A 20,133-nucleotide genomic window follows, 5' to 3' on the forward strand; every position below is an offset into this window, starting at 1 on the left:
TGACAAATGGGTTCTCTTATATATTCCCAGCACGTTTGCAAACATACAGGGGCATTTGTACACTGCTTTAAATGTGTGTCGTCATGCAGTTCTTAACGAAGATTAATTTACAGCTTTTGTACACATCTTGTAGAAATATGCATTTTTTACCAACGAGTATGCTCTGAATCGATTCACTGTTACCTTTCATAGAAATAACACAATGTATGTACGACCTACAGTAAACTACGTTTATGACGAACACGCTTATTACGAACTGACATATAACAAACTATTTATAATCACTGTTGATAATGACCACTTGGCCACTGAAGCATAACATTGTGGATGAGGCTGGCAGGATTCGATCCTAAGGGTTAAATAGAGAATGCTTGGTGTTAGTCGGGACTTGCATCTCGGACAGTGGCTAGTTACGTTACCGCCTCGCCAGTGCTATAATACCATGTAGTTTTCATTTCGTATCACGAATAAAGGGTTGTGGTCTCAGTGAAGGACTTATATATTTGCAGATACAGTTAACGCAACTAAACAGCCCTGTATATATGTTTGAAACCCAGAAACACCAGTTTAATGCTGACAAACTTAGGATCATCTTCAGGAATGACGGATTAACAAGCTCTAGATGTATAGACGTTGTACCTGCAATTTGTCAAGACTGTTTGTCCATGGTAATATGTGGATTGTACAGCGGTAAATTGAACCGATTAGTTTTACACTTGACATATTATAGAACTCGCAAGACGGGGAAAACAGAACCAGGTAATGCGTTACACATATCCCCTCAATGGTCTAGGGGAGGTAATTCTGCAATAACGATATAGAAGCATCATAAAATCCCACGTAGACTACCGTGTCAGTGGATTTGGTTTTGCTCTCGATACAAAGGAGCGTTGTTCGTCTTTTGCATGTTGGTTTAAGATTTAGATATTACAAAAAGTTTTGTTTGAACAACCGAGATCGTTTTATGTCTCACATATCCGAATATGTAGAGAACTGGAAATAACTGTTCCAGGTTATTAACATATGTTACATGTGTACATATATCATAATTAGATGTTCGTGAACCTAAGTCAGTGACATAATCTGAGACATTTATATCAGATAACATGTACTCCGTTTAGGTATATATTTATAGCAAAACCGGTTGATACTCCGCATTCAAATGTTCTTTTTACTGTATAGTTTAGGGATTTTATTGCCAAAACAAGAGTAATGATTGCATCATCGCAACTGGTTGATCATCGGAATTGATCGGCGAGCATCAATATCAGGCTTAGTGAAAACGTTTCAAACCCAACAAGAACACACGGAAGTACTTTGTTTTAAAGAAGGACCCATTTTCACCTGTACCCCCGAGAAAAAATATATAAATACTGTACGGAAAATATCAATCAAGTTCATTACATACAGTGATGTAGATCAGATTGTTATCTTACACACCTCCCTTTGTTAAATATCGCCTAAGACCTCTACTGACATGAGATCGTGATTTCTTCCTGACATTTAATTAAGGACTGTTAGAGTGAGAATGGTCTTACGCCTTTTTAAAACAATATTCCAGGAATACCACGGCGGGGGACACCAGAAATGGGCTTCACAAATTGCACCCATGTGGGAAATCGAACCCAAATCTTCCGTGTGACGACCGAACGGTTAAACCACGAGGCTAACTACCGCCCCCTCAGTGTCATGAAAGTCTACTAAATTTGTACAGAAGCAAAGATAAAAAAAATTCAACACTTTAACCAAGAAATTACACTTGTCATATAAAACATTTAATACCTCTCTCGAGATATCAAGCATATAATCCCATGTTTTTAGTCGATGAGTAAAAACTAACGTAGCGTATATATACACGCATCAATCCTACACACAACCTGTTACGTGCAAGAATATATTTCAGGGGGCACAATTTACATCGACACCGGTCGTTATTGCGTCAGGGTAAGTCTGGTTATGGTTCGCGGATCACATGTTCTCATTTTCATGAAATTCTCATGTGTTTTGAGATATAATGCTCGAAGTATTGTTAATAAGTGTTCCAAGATTCGAATGATCTCTTTAAAAGTTCAAAATAACCATTGATTATCTAATTGATAGGTTTGTTGTTTCCCGGAAATGTCCGTTCTGTCCTAGTTTCGGTTTGATAAAACCTCATAGCCATGCGTCGCCACGGATGTGTGATATCTATTGTAATCTGTAGCCTATTTACACCAGCTATACACGGCTCGGTGGCCAAATTTGCTATAGCGATGCTATATGTTTATGCACATGAATGTGTAGCTGTACACAAAGCCTGAGTGAGTGAGTTAAAATGTGACGTGGCATCGGCAATGTTCCAGCCATATATCTAGACCATGTTTACAGTGCACACAACAATGCATAGTTACACAAAGTTAAATTCCAAAGAAAGATTTCATGTACATTTCCTAACGTGAATATATTATCATTTTAACAATACTCTTTACAATACTGTAGACAATATTGTAACAGTATTATTAATTATATAATTTAAAAAATGGGCTGTAACATGAGCAAATGCTGTTGTTTGTGTGTAGAGCTGCACGTATATATCCCTGTAACATCTTTGCGAGCAAGTACCGTAATTCCGATAATGTATGCTAATATAACATTAATGAACAGGAAATACAACAAGGTTTCAGCGATGTATACGAAACACCCCCTCACATTTCACTTCATGTAATACTGCGGATTACGATTCAAACACCGTGATGTTGAACTGTATTTCGTTCGATACTTCGTTCGCTTTCATACTGTATATTTATTTAAATGTGTGTGATGTTTATGGATAAAAACTGCACAATGTGCAGAATGCTGCAAACAATCAAAGCCACAAACAGTTATGATGTGCCCGTTCTTTCATATTAGTTCGAAACACGAAAATCAGAATACTGACTCACTCTCACAAAGAACCGTCCGGGTTAGAATTGGCCTTCAGCAACCCATGCCTGTCGTAAGAGGCGACTAACGGGATCGGGTGGTCGGGCTCGCTGACTTGGTTGACACATGTCATCGCTTCTCAAATGCGCAGATCGATGCCCATGCTGTTGATCACTGGATTGTCTGGTCCAGACTCGATTATATACAAACAACCGCCATGCCGCTGTATGTTGCTTGAGTGCGGCGTTAATACAAAAATACATAATTTTTTAGGAGTCGAGACGAATTGGGTGTGTTCACATTCTGGAACTGTCCTTGTATACATGTATATGTGATAAAGTAACTCTGAAATCCGCCATTGGATCAACTTGGATCAACATATAACGTCACTGTTTAAAGTTCTGATTCTAATGCAGATGGCGGCGGCTGCAGTGAAACTGACTGACGAGTTCTTGCGATGCACCATTTGCACAGAGGTCCTACAGGAAGCATGCACACTTGTGTGTTATCACACATTCTGTCGGAAATGTGTCATCAACTACACCAAAACCAAACCCGAAGCCATCAGTGCTAAGTCTCTTCTCTGTCCATTCTGCAGCAAGATGACGAAAGTGTCTGATCCTGACAAACCAGTGGAGGAATGGGCGGATGACGTCAAGCCCAGCTTTGTCATCCAGGGACTGTTGGACTCCTTTGGTCCGGGATCTAAAGGTGAGGAGGTATTGGTTTATGACAGATCATCGGCACTGACAAATAGGGTCCTGTGCTACGAGACTAGATAACTTATTTGATAGTGAATCAGAGAAGTCGAACAAAATATTAATGCAATGGAACCGGATATTACATTGGCAATTGCATACTTTTCTAATTATTATCCTCTCATCTTTCCGTAAAACCTGTTATCATCTTCATTCAATATATGGTGAGTTATTATGTATCCAGAATGGTACAATGGACCCTACGTTAGTATATATTTTTGAATAGAGATTTCTATTTTATTATTGATTTTTAATAAACCATTGACCTGCTTGTCGCGAACGGCTTTAATACTGACTTTGCTTTTCATATATCGTACGAAAAATGCCTAAGTATCAAGACGTGTAGGTCGGTCGACTAAAACGGACATAATGAATGCATTTTAATTTTTTCATTTGCCATTCATTATTTACTGGCGGTCTTCAGACAGATAAAATATTATCACACCAACATATTCCACCAAGAATAGTTCTCAGTACTTGTGATCAGGTAACGCTAACTTTCATGTCTCAATTACGAAGATCGATTCTTCTAATGCAAACCTGTAAGCTGCCTGGTCCAAACTCGTTTGAAGTGAGACAACGTCTTTTTCCTTGTTTTCAGACATGGCGAACTGCCAGTATTGTAAAGAAATAGGGGAGGCAACTCCAGCTGTTTCCTGGTGCTCCGTTTGTGATGACGCAATCTGTGAAAATTGTGCAGCAATGCACAAACGAATTCCAGCAACACGAAACCATGAAGTTATCGTCTTTACAGGAGATCCAAAAACCTTACAAAAGCGAAAGGTAATGTGCGAAGAGCACAAAAATGAGTGCATTGAATTTGTTTGTAAAGATTGCAAAAAGCTTATTTGTCAGAAGTGCTGCATAGTCTACCACAGGAAATGTTCATCTGTTGTCACAATTGAGTCAGAGCTTACCGAGATCAAGACAAAACTGATGACAAAAAGGAAATCGTTGCTTACAGACGAACAAACGAGGAAGGACCGAGTCAGAGAACAGAAACTAAGACTTACTGAGGTCAGTGAATCATCGTCAGAACTGGAGTCACTGATTCGGTCGTCCTGTGACATGGCCAGAGAAAAGATTAAACAGAAGGAGAACACACTCATAAACAAACTGAAAGAAGCTACTGAAATTCACCTTGGACAGCTAAAAGCTGACATCAAGGCGGGAGAAATGGCAGCGCAGATGTACCACCAGGGGGTCGAGCTGATAGACAAGGGTCTGGAGACTGAATGTCAGGTGGACATCTACCGAATGTGTCAATGGTTTGAGGAGGAACGTCTAGAGGAGGCAGTTCTCAATGAGGCTGTGGACAAAATCATTTTTGAACAGGATACGGACAAGCTTGTCAACATCCTAGAAACCCTACCACTGGGAGACATTGAAGTTGTGTATAAGGGTAATGAGATGCTTGGTGATGGTGTGTTTGATGTGAAGGGAACGCCTGTCTTACATGATACATTACCATCCCATAAGGCCTTACTCGCACCCTTGGATGTAATGGTGATGGTAGTCAACAATATACATACGCTGGTGGTCTTAGATTACGGGGATAAAAATCTGAAGTCCTTCTATACTCGGAAAAATAAAGCATGTCAAAGTAACCTTCATGTTGGAGGTCGGCCATTCAATATAGCAAAATTGTCACACAATCAGGTGATTGTATCTGTTGTCGATGAACGAAAACTTGTAACAGTTCGTGTCACTCCAGACCTTGCGCATCTCTCAACGATCAAAACAAGCAAATATTATTATGGTTTGACTGCTCTGACATCGTCAACACTAGCTGCCGGGTCAAGATCGCCTCCGTGTGTGGATATAATTGGTATGACGGGGAACGTTCTGAGTTCGTTAGTGCCGATGGAAAATGGGGTACCACTGGTCAACATGCCGTGCTTCCTCTCTACGATGAAGACAGGAAACATCCTTGTGTCTGATGAAGGAACCAGTCGTATCCTGTGTTTGACACCAGAAGGAGATGTCCTGTTCAACCTCACCCATACAGGAAATGAAATGTTTCAACTCCCTCTTGGTATCACAAGCACGAGCTCTGGTGACATCCTGGTTGCCGATCACAACAGTCACAGAATAATACATATAACTGAATCGGGAGATTTTGTGAGAAACATACTAACATCAAAGCAGGGTATAAACTATCCACGTGGAATTTGTGTAGATACACGTGGTCGACTCTACATATGTCATCGCACTGAAGGCACGATCAAGGTGTTCTCCAGTAAACCGTGACAATTACCACATCAAGAATCAGAAATATAATGTGTGTGTCTGTGATCACCAGGTTTATTCAGAAACAAAGTAGAGATAGAAATCAAACTTGAGGTAGATTAATTCTTTTATAAGACTCGAGATAAACTCCAGATGTATATCTTAAACATTACTTGTAATTATGTCTTTCGTTATGTGGATATCTCGATTGTCAAATGGACTTCGGTGTCACTGCGAGAACCTTGATAGAGTTTTACAGAAGACGGACTGATGACGGAATGTTAAGTCTGTGCTATACATTGTACAAACTAATCATCACATGCTGCGAAAGAATACTACATAAAGACAAAAGAAAGAGCAGAAAAACACCAAGCTCAGTGAATATAATGTACTTTGAACTTTAACCTAACTGTCAATCATGGTACTTGATGTGTTCATGCCCGGAAAGGGTTTATAAAAAACACTTTGTTGTGTGTTCCGTTAGGATCAGCTGTCCATGTATCGTCGTAAACTCGTTTATGAGACTATAACGGAGGTAAAACCGCCCGGTTGACAAATAGGATGGGAAAATCAATGGAAGTGAAAGTTTACAAAAGCAAAGATTAATCAAACTCGCTCTACAAAGAATAAAATAATTTAGCAAATGTCACTTTCTAAATCTCAGGAGAGAAAACACAAACTGAATCAAATATTTGTCAAGAAATAAAGCAGTGGAACAATTGTTTCAAAGCAATGTTTTTGGCACATCGGTTATGTCCGTTTTATAGAGCGGTATATGAAATTGTTGTCTTTTCTCGACATCAGACAATTTTGTTATTTTTAATATTACATCATACATGCAGAAAGGCAGTATGGACGTTATGTTGTGTACGACATATAATTATATGTATGTGTTCCTGCTAAGACGGTAGATGTCTTTGAGGATGTTATAGCGTACTATAGCTACGTTCATCCAGCAATATCTTATGTAAACGCTGGTAGCGTTTCCTGTGGATTACTGTATGACGTCTTGTAGGAACAATACAGATACCAAATAAAACAAAGGCATATTTTATTATTTATTTGTTTGTTTGTTTGTTTTAAACGCCACTCTCAGCAATATTCCAGCTATATGGCAGTGGTCTGCCATATCTTTTCTTACTGAGTACTGTTTCTGAAATTAAAACGATCAAATGCAGTACGTAACAACGAGGAGTGAGGAGTTCATCATATAGAACAAGAACGTCGTTAATCTTGCTTTAAACGTCATGGACTTCTGTATCCTGAAAAAGAACACCTGTCGCATTCTAAATGGAAACTCTAAACACGTACCACACAGTTAGACACTGATAGTGAAGCTCACAGTTCGTTAAAGAGTGCGTGAGTTACAATCTATATTCACATCGGTAAAATTTTGCCCATTTAGTGATGAAGCAAGTCATACATTGAGAATAAATCGAGTTATATTGTCAAATCCATCAACCAAGGACAACAAAACAACTAGATTATCACAGATATAGAATTTAAAACTAGCATGCAAATATATAAGTTATATTTCTATTCACATCAATACAATATAGAAACGGGCTGTAGACCTGCAACTGAATGCAGGTACCATGGGGACTTACAGAAAACTCACAGTTAAGTTTTGGCTGCTGTTGCTATGTTACGATCATAACTACAGGCTCATGTACATCCAAAATGGCACCACATTGTCTAGTCCGGTAACCTCGATAAGTCGCCTTGAATTGCGGATGAATGCAAGGCAGGTGAAATTGACTCTGGTTGCCTTAAACACAACCCATCTGATGTGTATATCAGTAACAGTTGATTAAATGCGTTTCTCATCCAGGGAATAAAGAACCCATAAAATACATGATCAGAGTGAGTGCTATAGCAATGCTAACTTAAGCCCCATATTAAAACTATTAAAATATTAAATGTTTTTGAAAAATGTTTACCAATGTTATCTATCCTCGACTCACCTCCAGATTTCTTATCACTGTCATACAATATTCAGATTCTCTCTCTAATGAACTACATTAAGAACCAATCAAAACACTGAAGCTGAAGTCAGCATGAATCAACATGGGAAGTCCAGTGAACCCACATGAGTCAAGTGTATCATAACAAAATGGATATGATCGTGTGGGTTATTTTATCATATGATACGGGTGAATATTTTATTTTGGAAGAACACAAATGGACAGATTTTGAGGTTCAGCATTTGATTTTCAGGATTGTCCAATCCGGTAAATAAGATAAAAATAACAATATATTTCGAACTAATGAATGTCAAGGTGTCTTAAAACACACACAATCTTATTCTATTGCTAATGTACAAGTATTTGCATATATTCTCGAATATATTAGCTGTAATTCATACTCGCCGCACAATATTTCTCAAATGTATTAGCTGAGAATTACTTCATTCACCAGAAGTGAAGTTTGAGATTGATATCCAAACAAGTACATATAATCAGAGCGTGCTCCATCATGCTGTCCCAATACGACACACGTGTACAACGTACTCCAATTCCTTGCAAAATTCATAAGATCCTTCCACATTCCTTCTACTACTGACAGATAAACTGATTTAATGGCATTTACTGGCGATCATCCAGATGTTGCATTAAGTTCAGTCTTGAGACGTTGACGAAAATGAAAATATATGTCATAAAAAATGAGAGCTGTGGGTTAACTTCAAACCAATCTCAAAATGCATAATTGTTGGTTTTCTGACATCTTGTCTGCACATCCTTCCTGCGTAAACATTTGTTCCTGATGCTTTCATTTCTAATGCTTGATACATAAAATCTATGTGGGGTGTACTCAAATGATATTTTTGATATTTAATGTATGAGATATATTATATGGATTCCCCTGTGATCTGCAGTGACCTGAAGTTTCATGTATCTGTTAGAAAACAAATTGTAGAGAAAATGGCATTTTGTTTATGCCACTTTCAACTGTTTCAAGTCTCATCCCAAGATTTTTCTTCATTTCCTGTGACAGTTTGTAAAAATATTTTGTATATAAATCATAAACCACCGATTCAATGAAAAAAAAAAGTATTGAGGGACATATATGCACGTAAGCAGTGATGATATTAATGTTGATCATATTTTGTCATTGTAAATAGAGTGGAATAAGAGAATTCCGTTTACCTTAACTGAAGTCGATGTGAAAATATTTTAATCATAACATGATTAAATTTGCATGAGTTGTGTTTGTGTAAATATGACATGAATGTACTATATGACATGCCCATGCGTTACGCGTTTACCTAAATTTATTCAGACTCATCTCTGTTGATGTTGTATATATCAGCGACACGCGCCGTTTTCTTAGATTTGATTTATCTGAACTTCATTGTCAAACTGTCTATTGTGAAGGGCAACTGATTTCAAGTAAGACCATCAGTATTTCCCGTATGAAACGTAACTATAATCGATATTGAACACATCCTGGATCAAAGAAGGGGAATAAATCCGTAAAAGAACCGTTAGTAACAAGGGCGGCTTGCCAGTATAAACGCAATACTGAACCCCCTAAAAACCCATGTCCAGAATCGAACCCGGATCTTCGGCTAGACGAGCGAACGCTTTAACCACTAGGCTACCCCACAGCGCACTGCTTTAAAAGTGTGTCGTTATGCAGTTCTCATCAAAGCTTAATCTACAGCTGTTGTACACATGTTGTAGAAACATGCTTTTGTTACCAACGAATATACTAGCTATCGACTCGCTCCTACCTTTTCTGGACCTACATTTGACCCGTGAAGATCCGGGATAGAATATTGATCTTCGGTAACCCATGATTGTCGTATGAGGCAACTAACGGGGTCGGGTGGTCAGGCTCGCTGACTTGGCTACACATGTCATCGCTTCCCAATTGCGCAAATCGATGCTCATGTTGTTGATCACTTGATTGTCTGGTCCAGACTCGATTATTTACAGACCGCATAGCTGTAATATTGCTGAGTGCGGCGTAAAACTCATTCACTGGACCTACATTTACGACCTACAGTAAACCACGTTTATGACGAATTGACATATAACGAACTATGTATAATCACAGTTCGACAATGGCCAGTTGACTTCTAAAGCATGGCGTGGATGAGGTTGGGGGACACTGCAGGCTGGCAGGATTCGACAATTAGGGATAAATAGATAATGCTTTGTGTTAGTCGGGACTTATCTCGGACAGTGGCTAGTACCGCCTCGCCACGGCTATAAAAGCATTTAATTTATTTCGAATAACGAATAAAGCCTCGCTGTGGTCTCACTGAAGGAATTATATATTTGCAGATACAGTTATCGCAAATAAACAGCCCTGTATATATGTTTGAAACCCACACACGCTAGTTTAAATCGGACAAACTTAGGACCATCTTCAGGAAGTACGGATTATCCAGCTTAGATGTATAGTCGTTGTATCTGCAATTTGTCAAGACTGTTTGTCCATGGTTAACATGCGGATTGTAGAGCGGTAAATTGAACCGATTAGTTTTACACCTGACATGTTATAGAACTCGCAAGACGGGGAAATAGAACCAGGTTAAGGTTTACACAAATCCCCTCAATGGTCTAGGGGAGGTAATTCTGCAATAACGATATAGAAGCGTCATAAAATCCCACGCAGAATACCGTGTCAGTGGATCTGGTTTTGCTCTCGATACAAAGGAGCGTTGTTCGTCTTTTGCATGTTGGTTTACGATTTAGATATTACAGAAAGTTTGGGTTGAAGAGCGGAACTTTTCATGTAATATATATGCGGATACGTAGGGAGCTGGAAATAACTGTTCCAGGTTAATATTATATGTTATTATATGTGAATAAATCAAAATTAGATGATCGTGAACGTAAAAGTCAGTAACAGAATGGATAACAACTTCTTTGTTTATTTTTCACAACGTTTCTGGGCTAGTTTTTGGCCCTTCTTCAGGTGAATAATGGTGACAGTAAACATTACAGTATATATATATATAGATGTACAGGAAGCCAGATATGTAAATTGAGTATATACAAGGGAGAAAGGAAGTATAATTAAGTATGTACAAACAATGCAGTGAGATCAAAGAGCAGGATACAATGATAGGGTATGGTCACCTGAAGAACTAGCCCAGAAACGTTGAGAAAAATAAACCAAGAAGTTGTTATCCATAAGATTTGTCTTGTATTACTACACCAACTTCTAAATGCCTTTGAAGAATTTCAATAGGTTATTATATGTGAATAAATCAAAATTAGATGATCGTGAACGTAAAAGTCAGTAACAGAATCTGAGACATTTATATCAGATAACATGTACTCCGTTTAGGTATCTAATTATAGCAAAACCGGCTAATACCCGATGGTTGATCAAGGGAATTGATCGGCGAGCATCAGTGTCAGGCTCAGTAAGAATATCTCAAACCCAACAAAAACACGGAAATACTATTTTTAACGAAGGACCCATTTTCACCTGTACCTCCGAGAAAAAATATCAAAATAATGCACGGAAAATATCAGTCACGTTCATTACATACAGTGATGTAGATCAGATTGTTATCTTACACACCTCCTTTTGTTAAATATCGCCTAAGACCTCTACTGACATGAGGTCGTGACTTGTTCCTGACATTCAATTAAGGACTGTTAGAGTGAGTATGGTTTTACGCCACTTTTAGCAATATTCCAGCAATACCACGGCGGGGGACACCAGAAATGGGCTTAACACATTGCACCCATGCGGGGAATCGAGTGCAGGTCTTCGGTGTGACAGGCGAACGCTTTCACCATGAGGCTACCCATCGCCCCCCTCAGTGTCATGGACGTCTACTTAATTTTAACAGAAACAAACAAATACAATTACAACATTTTCAAACAAGAAATTACGCTTGTCATATAAAACATTTAATACCTCTCTAGAGATCTCAAGCATATAAACCCATGTTTTTAGTCGAGGTGTAAAAATTGACATACCGCAGATATACACGTATCAATCCTATCCACAACCTGCCACATGCAGATACAAATTTCAGGGGGCACAGTTTACAACGACACCGGTCGTGAAGCGTCAGGGTAAGTCTGGTTGTGGGTCGCGGATCAGATGTTCTCATTTTCATGTCATTCTCATGTGTATTGAGATATAATGCACGAAGTATTGTCAATAAGTGTTCCAAGATTCGAATGATGTGTTAAAACATTCATAATTATTATTAGTTATCCAATTGTCAGGTATGTTGTTTCCTGGAAATGTCCGCGCTATCCTAGTTTCGGTTTGATAGGAGCTCACAGCCATGCGCCGTCGTCACAGTGGTGTGATCTATCTATTGTTATCTAGCCTGTTTCAACCAGTTGTACTCGGTAGCTCAATTTGCTATATTGCTGTTATATGTTTATGTACTTATGGCTGTGCACAAAGCCTGAGTGAGTGAGTTAAGATTTAACCTCACATCGACGTTGGTTCAGCCATATAGCGATGAGACCAGGTTTACACATATACACACATCAATAATTACTCGAAGTTACTTTCCAAAACAAATTTTCATGTACAGTCCGTTTGGCTTAAAAGCGGGCCGATGAACTGCAATATAACTTGAAAACTAATAAGAATAAATTAAAATGCTCAGTGAAACGCTGATCATAATCAGACCAACTCTTTTGCAGAATCTATGTCTCGCATACCTGGCTGTCCCTTTCTTTGCACTCCTCCCTCGTAACAAATAGTGAACTGTGTCAATATTTTAATGATAGATTGTTAAACAACTTTTTATATTTTTAGGACTTAAATTCTGCAAAAACCTCACAGTGTTGGTCTGATGTTTATGATCAGCCTTTCATTGAGTATATGTTTATTAGTTTTCGAGTTAGAATCCAATTAATCGGACTGCTGTTGAGTCAAACGGACTGTACAAATGTTAACATCACTTTATTATCTGTAAACAATACTAGTATTTACAATAGTGAAAACAATACTATACTGAAACAATATAATTTGCAACTTTAAAATAGCTTTCCGCCGTGGGCGCCGTGTCAATTTACAGTTACCAGAGGGGTACGCAAAGTCCGTGGTCTGGAGGTGAGGTGAAGTGAAATTGGGTTTTACGTCGTGCTTGAGAATATTTCGCTCATATGACGACGTGCATGCGTGTGTATGTGTATGTGCGGCTGCTCGTACTAGCCCAGACTTCAGCTGGTTTTATAGTGCTAACCCACTGAGATACCATGCCGCATTGAAGAATGAACACCCCACTCACTCAGACACATTATACTGACTCCGAGCCGACCAGACCTTGTTGTACCCATTAATGCCGAGCGCCAGGCAGGGACCAACAAGTACCATATTTTAACATCTTTTGGTATGACGCTGTCGGGGATCGAACCCGCGACCTTCCGCTCTCCGGGCGGACGCTCTAACCACTACACCACGGAGGCGGTCCCGCGGTGGTTGAATAGGTTTGACAGCTGTTTTTGTGTGATGGCCATTAGGTACCTGGCCCTGAAGGTTTCGGGTCGAATCCCCGATGGGACTCATCCCAACAAAAGTACATGAATCTGTACTTTAATGAGAAAGTGTAATCCGAAATATAACATATGTTACATTTGACCACTTTCTAAATGGCATTGTATATTCATGATTTATAAAGAGTCTTTTTGTTTTTGTTGTTTGTGTGTACAGCTGCATGTTTATATTCCTGTGGGTTATGAGTAACAACTTTGCGACCCAGAACTGTAATTCCATAATGTATGCTAATATAACATTAATGAACAGCTAATGGAAGAATGTTTGAGGGATATATGAAACGACCCTCCTCCAGTAAGGCAATACTGTGGATAACAATTTGAATACCGTGATGTTGGACCGTATCTCGTTCGAAATTCAATATCGCTTTCATACTGTATATGTAAATGTGTGTGATGTTTATGAATAAACACGGCACAATACATGTAGTGTCTGGAAGGGATACAGGTTTTAGACACCCATGAAGATGCGGGTTAGAATTCAGCAACCCACACTTGTCTTAAGAGGCAACTAATGGGATCGGGTGGTTAGGTTCGTTGACTAGGCTGACACAGGTCATCGTATCCGAATTGAGTAGATCGATGCTCATGGTTTTGATCACTGGATTGACTGGTGCAGACTCGATTATATACAAACAACCGCCATGAAGCTGGAATATTGCTGGTATGCAGCGTTAATCAAGAAATAAACATTTTTTTTTGGAGGGGAGACGATTGCGGTGTGTTCACATTCTATAACTGTTCTTGTATATATGCGATAAAGTAACTCTGAAATCCCCCCTTGGATCAACATGTAACGTAACTGTCCTGATTCTGATGCAGATGGCGGCGGCTGCAGTCAAACTGACTGAAGAGTTCTTGCGATGCACCATTTGCACCGAGGTCCTACAGGAGCCATGCACACTTGTCTGTTATCACACATTCTGTCGGAAATGCGTCGTCAACTACACCAAAACCAAACCAGAAGCCATCAGTGCCAAGTCTCTTCTGTGTCCATTCTGCAGCAAGATGACGAAAGTGTCTGATCCTGACAAACCAGTGGAGGAATGGGCGGATGACGTCAAGCCAAGCTTTGTCATCCAGGGACTGTTGGACTCCTTTGGTCCGGGATCTAAAGGTGAGGAGGTATCAGTTCATCACAGACCACCGGCACTGACAAATACGAGACAAGATAACGTACATGGCTTATTTCATTGTGAATCAGAACAGTCGAACTAAATATTAACGGAACCTGATATCACATTGACAACTGCATACTTTTACAAATTATTTTCGCTCATATTTCCGCTAAAACTGTTATCATCTTCATATAGTATATTGTGATTTATGGTACATTTGTATACTTTTTTAAATAGAAAATTCTTTACATTATTGATTTGTGATCATCCAATGACACTATGGTCTTGGCCAAATATGGGCGCTCTTAACGTTAATACTGACTTCACGTTTATCGTACAAAAAATGCCTGATTACCTAATCGTTGTCCTGTATCAAGACGTGCAGGTTGGTCGGTTTATGAGGACAGCATGGCGTATATACACTGCAATTCATTTGCCATTCATAATTTACTGCCGATATTCAGGCAGGCCAGATATTATCACTCAAACATATTCCAGCAAGAATAATACCCGTGAATATCAGGGTTAGAATTGGTCTTCAGCAATCCATGCTTGTCGTAAGAGGCGACTAACGGGATATGGTGGTCAGGCTCGCTGACTTAGTTGACAAATGTCATCATATCCCAATATGTGTAGATCGATGCTCATATTGTTGATCACTGGATGGTCTGGTCCAGAATCGATTATTTACAGACCGCTGCCATACAGCTGTAATATTGCTGAGTACAGCGCTAGATAACAAACCAACCAACCGCCAAGATAGGATCTCAGTACTTGTGATAAGGTAACGCTAACTTTCTTACACACGTGGCACAAGCGACACGAAAATATATAAATGCTGTACTAGCCGGCGGGCCGTATGATTGATTGATTGATTTACTGATTGTTGTTTAACGCCGCTCTCGGCCATATTCCAGCTACATGACGGTGGTCTGTATTGATTACGGTCCAGACAATCCAGTGATCAACAGCATGAGCATCAAACGAGTCTGAATATCTGTGCTTGTGGTACTTCGGTTGTAGAGAGACAACGTGTTTTCTTGGTTTCAGACATGACTAACTGCCAGTATTGTAAAGATATAGGGGAGACAATTCCAGCTGTTTCCTGGTGCTCCGTTTGTGATGATGCAGTCTGTGAAAAATGTGCAGCAATGCACAAACAAATTCCAGCAACACGAAACCATGATGTTATCGTTTTTACAGGAGATACAAAAACCACGCAAAGGCGAAAGGCAATGTGCGAAGAGCACACAAATGAATGCATTGAATTTGTTTGCAAGGATTGCAAAAAGCTTATTTGTCAGAAGTGCGGCGTAGTCTACCACAGGAAATGTTCATCTGTTGTGACAATTGAATCAGAGCTTACCGAGATGAAGACAACACTGATGACAAAAAGGAAGTCGTTGCTTACAGACGAACAAACGAGGAAGGACCGAGTCAGAGAACAGAAACTAAAACTTACTGAGGTCAGTGAATCATCGTCAGAACTGGAGTCACTGATTCGGTCGTCCTGTGACATGGCCAGAGAAAAGATTAAACAGAAGGAGAACACACTCATAAACAAACTGAAAGAAGCTACAGAAATTCACCTTGGACAGCTAAAAGCTGACATCAAGGCGGGAGAAATGTCAATGCAGATGTACCACCAGGAGGTCGAGCTGATAGATAAGGGTCTGGAGACTGAATGCCAGGTGGACATGTACCGAATGTGTCAATGGTTTGAGGAGGAACGTCTAGAGGAGGCAGTTCTTAATGAGACTGTGGACAAAATCATATTTGAACAGGATGTGGACCGGCTTGTCAATGTTCTAGACAATTTACCATTGGGAGACATTGAAGTTGTGTATAAGGGTAATGAGATGCATGGTGATGGTGGGTTTGATTTGCAGGCAACGCCTGTCTTACATGACACAATAAACATTAGGTTACCATCTGACAAGATGTCACCCTCACCCTTGGATGTAATGATGATGGTGGTCAACAATACGCATACACTGGTGCTAACAGATGACAACAATAGCAATATAAAGTCCTTCTACACCCGGAATAATCAGGCATGTCAAAGTAACCTTCATGTTGGAGGTCGGCCAAGCAATATAGCGAAATTGTCACACAATCAGGTGATTGTATCTTTTGTCAATGAACGAAAACTTGTAACGGTTGGCGTCACACCAGACCTTGCGCATCTATCAAGGATCAACACAAGCAAGGGTTATTATGGTTTGACTGCTCTGACATCGTCAACACTAGCTGCCGGGTCAAGATTGCCTCCGTGTGTGGATATAATTGATACGGCGGGGAACGTTCTGAGGTCGTTTATGCCGCTGGTAAATGAGGTACCACTGGTCAAAAGACCCAATTTCCTCTGTACATCGAGGACAGGAAACATCATTGTGTCGGATGAAGGAACCAGGCGTATACTGTGTTTGGCACCAGAAGGAGATGTCCTGTTCGAACTCAACCATACAGGAAATGAAATCATTCAAGACCCTCTTGGTATCACAAGCACGAACTCTGGTGACATCTTGGTTGCGGATTGCTTAGGGCACAGGATAATACATTTGACTGAGTCTGGAGATTTTGTGAGAAACATACTGACATCAAAGGAGGGTATAAACTATCCACGTGGAATTTGTGTTGATGGACTCGGTCGCCTTCACATATGTTACTTCAGGGAAGGCACGATCAAGGTGTTCTCCAGTAAACCATGACAATTACCACATCATGCATCAGAAATATAAAGTGTGTCTCTGTGATCACAAGGTTTATTCAGAAACACCGTACAGATTGAATGAGATTGAAGTAGATTAATTCTTTTCCAAGACACGCATGGTTTGAGACATAATTGCATGAATTACACCCCAGATGTAAATTTTAAACACTACTTCATGTCTTTCATTATGTGGACATCTCGATTGTCAGATGGACTTCGGTGTCAATGCAGAGTCTTGGCAGACTTCTACAGAAAGATATGCGCATGGTGACGGGATGTTTAGTCTGTGCTATACGTTGTAAAAACTATTCATCACATGAAACACGGTAGTATCAGCGTCATCTCGTTTAGGACGCATACTTATATGTAAGTGTTCCTGCTAAGACGGGAGATGCTAAGACTGTGGGACGTCTTGTAGGGACAATACAGATGGCAAATAAAACAAAGGCAATAACAAATGATTTATTTGTTTGTTGTTTAACGCGACACTCGGCAATCTTCCAGCTATATGGAAGTAGCCTGTAAATAATCAAGTGTCAAGCAAACAATCAAGTGATCAACAGCATGAGCATCGATCTACGCAGTCGGGATATGATGACATCTATCAACCAAGTCAGTGCGCCTGACCATTCGATCCCGTTAGTAGCCTCTTTTGACAAACATGGGTTGCTGAAGATCAATTCTAACCCTGATCGTCACGGGTGGCATATGTAATAATGACAACGTAACATACAATAATGATGGGAAACAAATGCAGTTGTCTGTTTGTGAGTACCCAGCTAATTTAGTTGAGTATTCACTGAACACAGCTGGGTTTACAGGACCCGAGAACAAAGTTAAATTGTTACTGATTGCTCGTGGACTGACATGTTTCCTTCACTTGTATGATTCATAAAGTCAACACTGCACCTGTCGTTACTCAAACAACACAATTGACTTTATTAGAAATATATCGTTTATTAGATATCATAGTAAGCAAAGACTGGCTTGTTGTTTAACGCCGCACTCAGCAATGTTTCAGCTCTACGGCAGCGGCCTGTAAATATTCGAGTCTGGACCAGACAATCCACTGATTAGCATCATGAGCAGTTGGGATACTATGACATGTGTCAACCAAGTCAGCGAGCCTGACCACCCGATCCTGTTAGTCGCCTTCTACGACAAGCATGGGTTACTGAACACCAATAATTATTCTCACCCGGATCTCCGCGGGTTAGTTACAAAAGAACCCAAGATACAGCGTGTAGTGGACAAAGATCATGTCCAAGAAAAATTTGTGCTGTTTTTACGAAGACTGAAATATCGTTGAATTTGCCTATTTTTTTCGATTGATTTCGTTGTATTACCCAAGGAGATTATGACCCAAGTTGACACAAATGTTGAACCAACTGTTGTATTGCCTTTTAGGAATGATTATATTTAGTTTATTGCTGACTGTTACGTAAAACAATGTTTGTTCTCACTGAACATTTTAGTCCACAATAAATAACGTTCTTGGATATCATTACCCCTCAATATACAGTTTCATCGTTCTTGATAATATTGTACATGTCACGCCTCGGGGGGAACACACCTGTGAAGATCTGGGTTAGAATATTGATCTTCAGTAACCCATGCTTGTCGTAAGAGGCGACTAACGGGATCGGGTGGTCAGGCTCGTTGACTTGCTTGACACATGTCATCGGTTCCCAATTGCGTAGATCGATGCTCCTGCTGTTGATCACTTGATTGTCTGGTCCAAACTCGATTATGTACAGACCGCCGCCATATAGCTGGAGTATTGCTGAGTGCGGCTTAAAGCTACACTCACTCACTCACTCGGGGGAACAAGACAGATGGAAAGCAATAGGTATACGTCAGTAAAATATAAACATAAATAAATAGACGTGCTTTTCAAGCATGTCACGGAAAATATTTTTGTACCATACCGCCACCATAAAATACTTTCTACCCACATTTACATGACAATTCGGATGTCAAATTCTTAAATAGTGGATATAGTTATAGAAGAAACTGTAAATTTTCTTAAATGTGTGATCAACAGGTTTAAAACAATATGAACAATCCGGGTTTCAATTCACTCACTGTTTTACAGCAACACCCGGTTTTTGATTGCTGTTTCTTATGAACCTGACAACACACGGCATCTCCACAGTAGTTGAGCGGTAAACTTGCCATCAAAGGGAACGCCTTTCTGTGTTTACAAATCTGAAACTGAAAAAAAAGCTGAATCCTGAAATTTAAGTTGTTAAAAACGCTGAAATACAAAAGCTTTGTATTTTGTTACACACAGTCGACATTTCAAAACAGAATTATGAATAGACCAATAAATTGTAGATTGAAATGTTCATTGAAACAAATTCTTATGACAAAAATGTTATTCAGACTGTTCTATCAACATCAGAAGAAATATTGTGCTGCTGGCTGATATCCGCACGTGCACACTGTTTCAGAGAATTTCTCTCATGTTTGTGGCAAATGTTCAAACTGTATTACACTCTTTATGAATTATGAGGTTTTTGTTTGAATTGAATAACAGCATAACAAGAATCATGCAAAAACATGTATCAAACATGAGTTAGTGAGTGAGCTTAGTTTTACGCCGCTTTTAGCAATATTCCAGAAATATCACGGCGTGGGACACAAGAAATGGGTTTCATACATTGTACCCATGTGGGAATCGAAACCGGGTCTTCGGCATGGCGAACGGACGCTTTAACCACTGGGCTACCCCACCGCCCACTAAATATGAAGCATGACCTGCAATTTAACTCAATATACAATAATAAATTTACCTCAAGTTTTGCCAAGTCAGGTGATGGAGTAAGAATATTTGTTAAAACGTCGTGTTTCTCATAGTAATGAGGGCGGTGGGGAAGCCTAGTAGTTATAGCGTTCGTTCGTCACGTCGAAGGCCCATGTTCGAT

The 20,133-nt window shown here is 39.7% G+C and overlaps 2 protein-coding genes across 3 annotated transcripts; both read left to right on the plus strand.

Moving 5' to 3' along the window:
• Positions 1-1,909: 1,909 nt before the first annotated feature.
• LOC124290820 (E3 ubiquitin-protein ligase TRIM32-like) lies at positions 1,910-17,471 on the plus strand. Of its 2 annotated transcripts, none has more exons than XM_046727643.1 (3): positions 1,910-1,944; positions 14,198-14,492; positions 15,544-17,471. In XM_046727643.1, the coding sequence occupies exons 2-3, from the start codon at positions 14,198-14,200 to the stop codon at positions 17,202-17,204; spliced, it is 1,956 nt and encodes a 651-aa protein (XP_046583599.1). In that variant the 5' UTR covers positions 1,910-1,944; the 3' UTR covers positions 17,205-17,471. The 2 variants fall into 2 exon arrangements, with proteins under 2 accessions (XP_046583599.1, XP_046583600.1); XM_046727644.1 differs by lacking the exon at positions 1,910-1,944 and adding an exon at positions 11,902-11,932.
• LOC124290808 lies at positions 4,446-5,909 on the plus strand. Its single transcript, XM_046727634.1, has one exon. It carries the CDS (start codon positions 4,446-4,448, stop codon positions 5,907-5,909), a length of 1,464 nt encoding a protein of 487 aa, XP_046583590.1.
• Positions 17,472-20,133: the final 2,662 nt, after the last annotated feature.

This window comes from Haliotis rubra, unplaced genomic scaffold (assembly GCF_003918875.1).
Source record: "Haliotis rubra isolate DU_JTF1 unplaced genomic scaffold, ASM391887v1 Scf475, whole genome shotgun sequence".
In the NCBI taxonomy this organism is placed as follows: domain Eukaryota; kingdom Metazoa; phylum Mollusca; class Gastropoda; order Lepetellida; family Haliotidae; genus Haliotis; species Haliotis rubra.

Coding starts and splice junctions, on each gene's coding strand:
- LOC124290808 (XM_046727634.1), top strand. CDS start 4,446: ATGTGCGAAGAGCACAAAAATGAGTGCATTGAATTTGTTTGTAAAGAT.
- LOC124290820 (XM_046727643.1), top strand. CDS start 14,198: ATGGCGGCGGCTGCAGTCAAACTGACTGAAGAGTTCTTGCGATGCACC. Junction 14,493..15,543: donor CTTTGGTCCGGGATCTAAAG/GTGAGGAGGTAT, acceptor TCTTGGTTTCAG/ACATGACTAACTGCCAGTAT.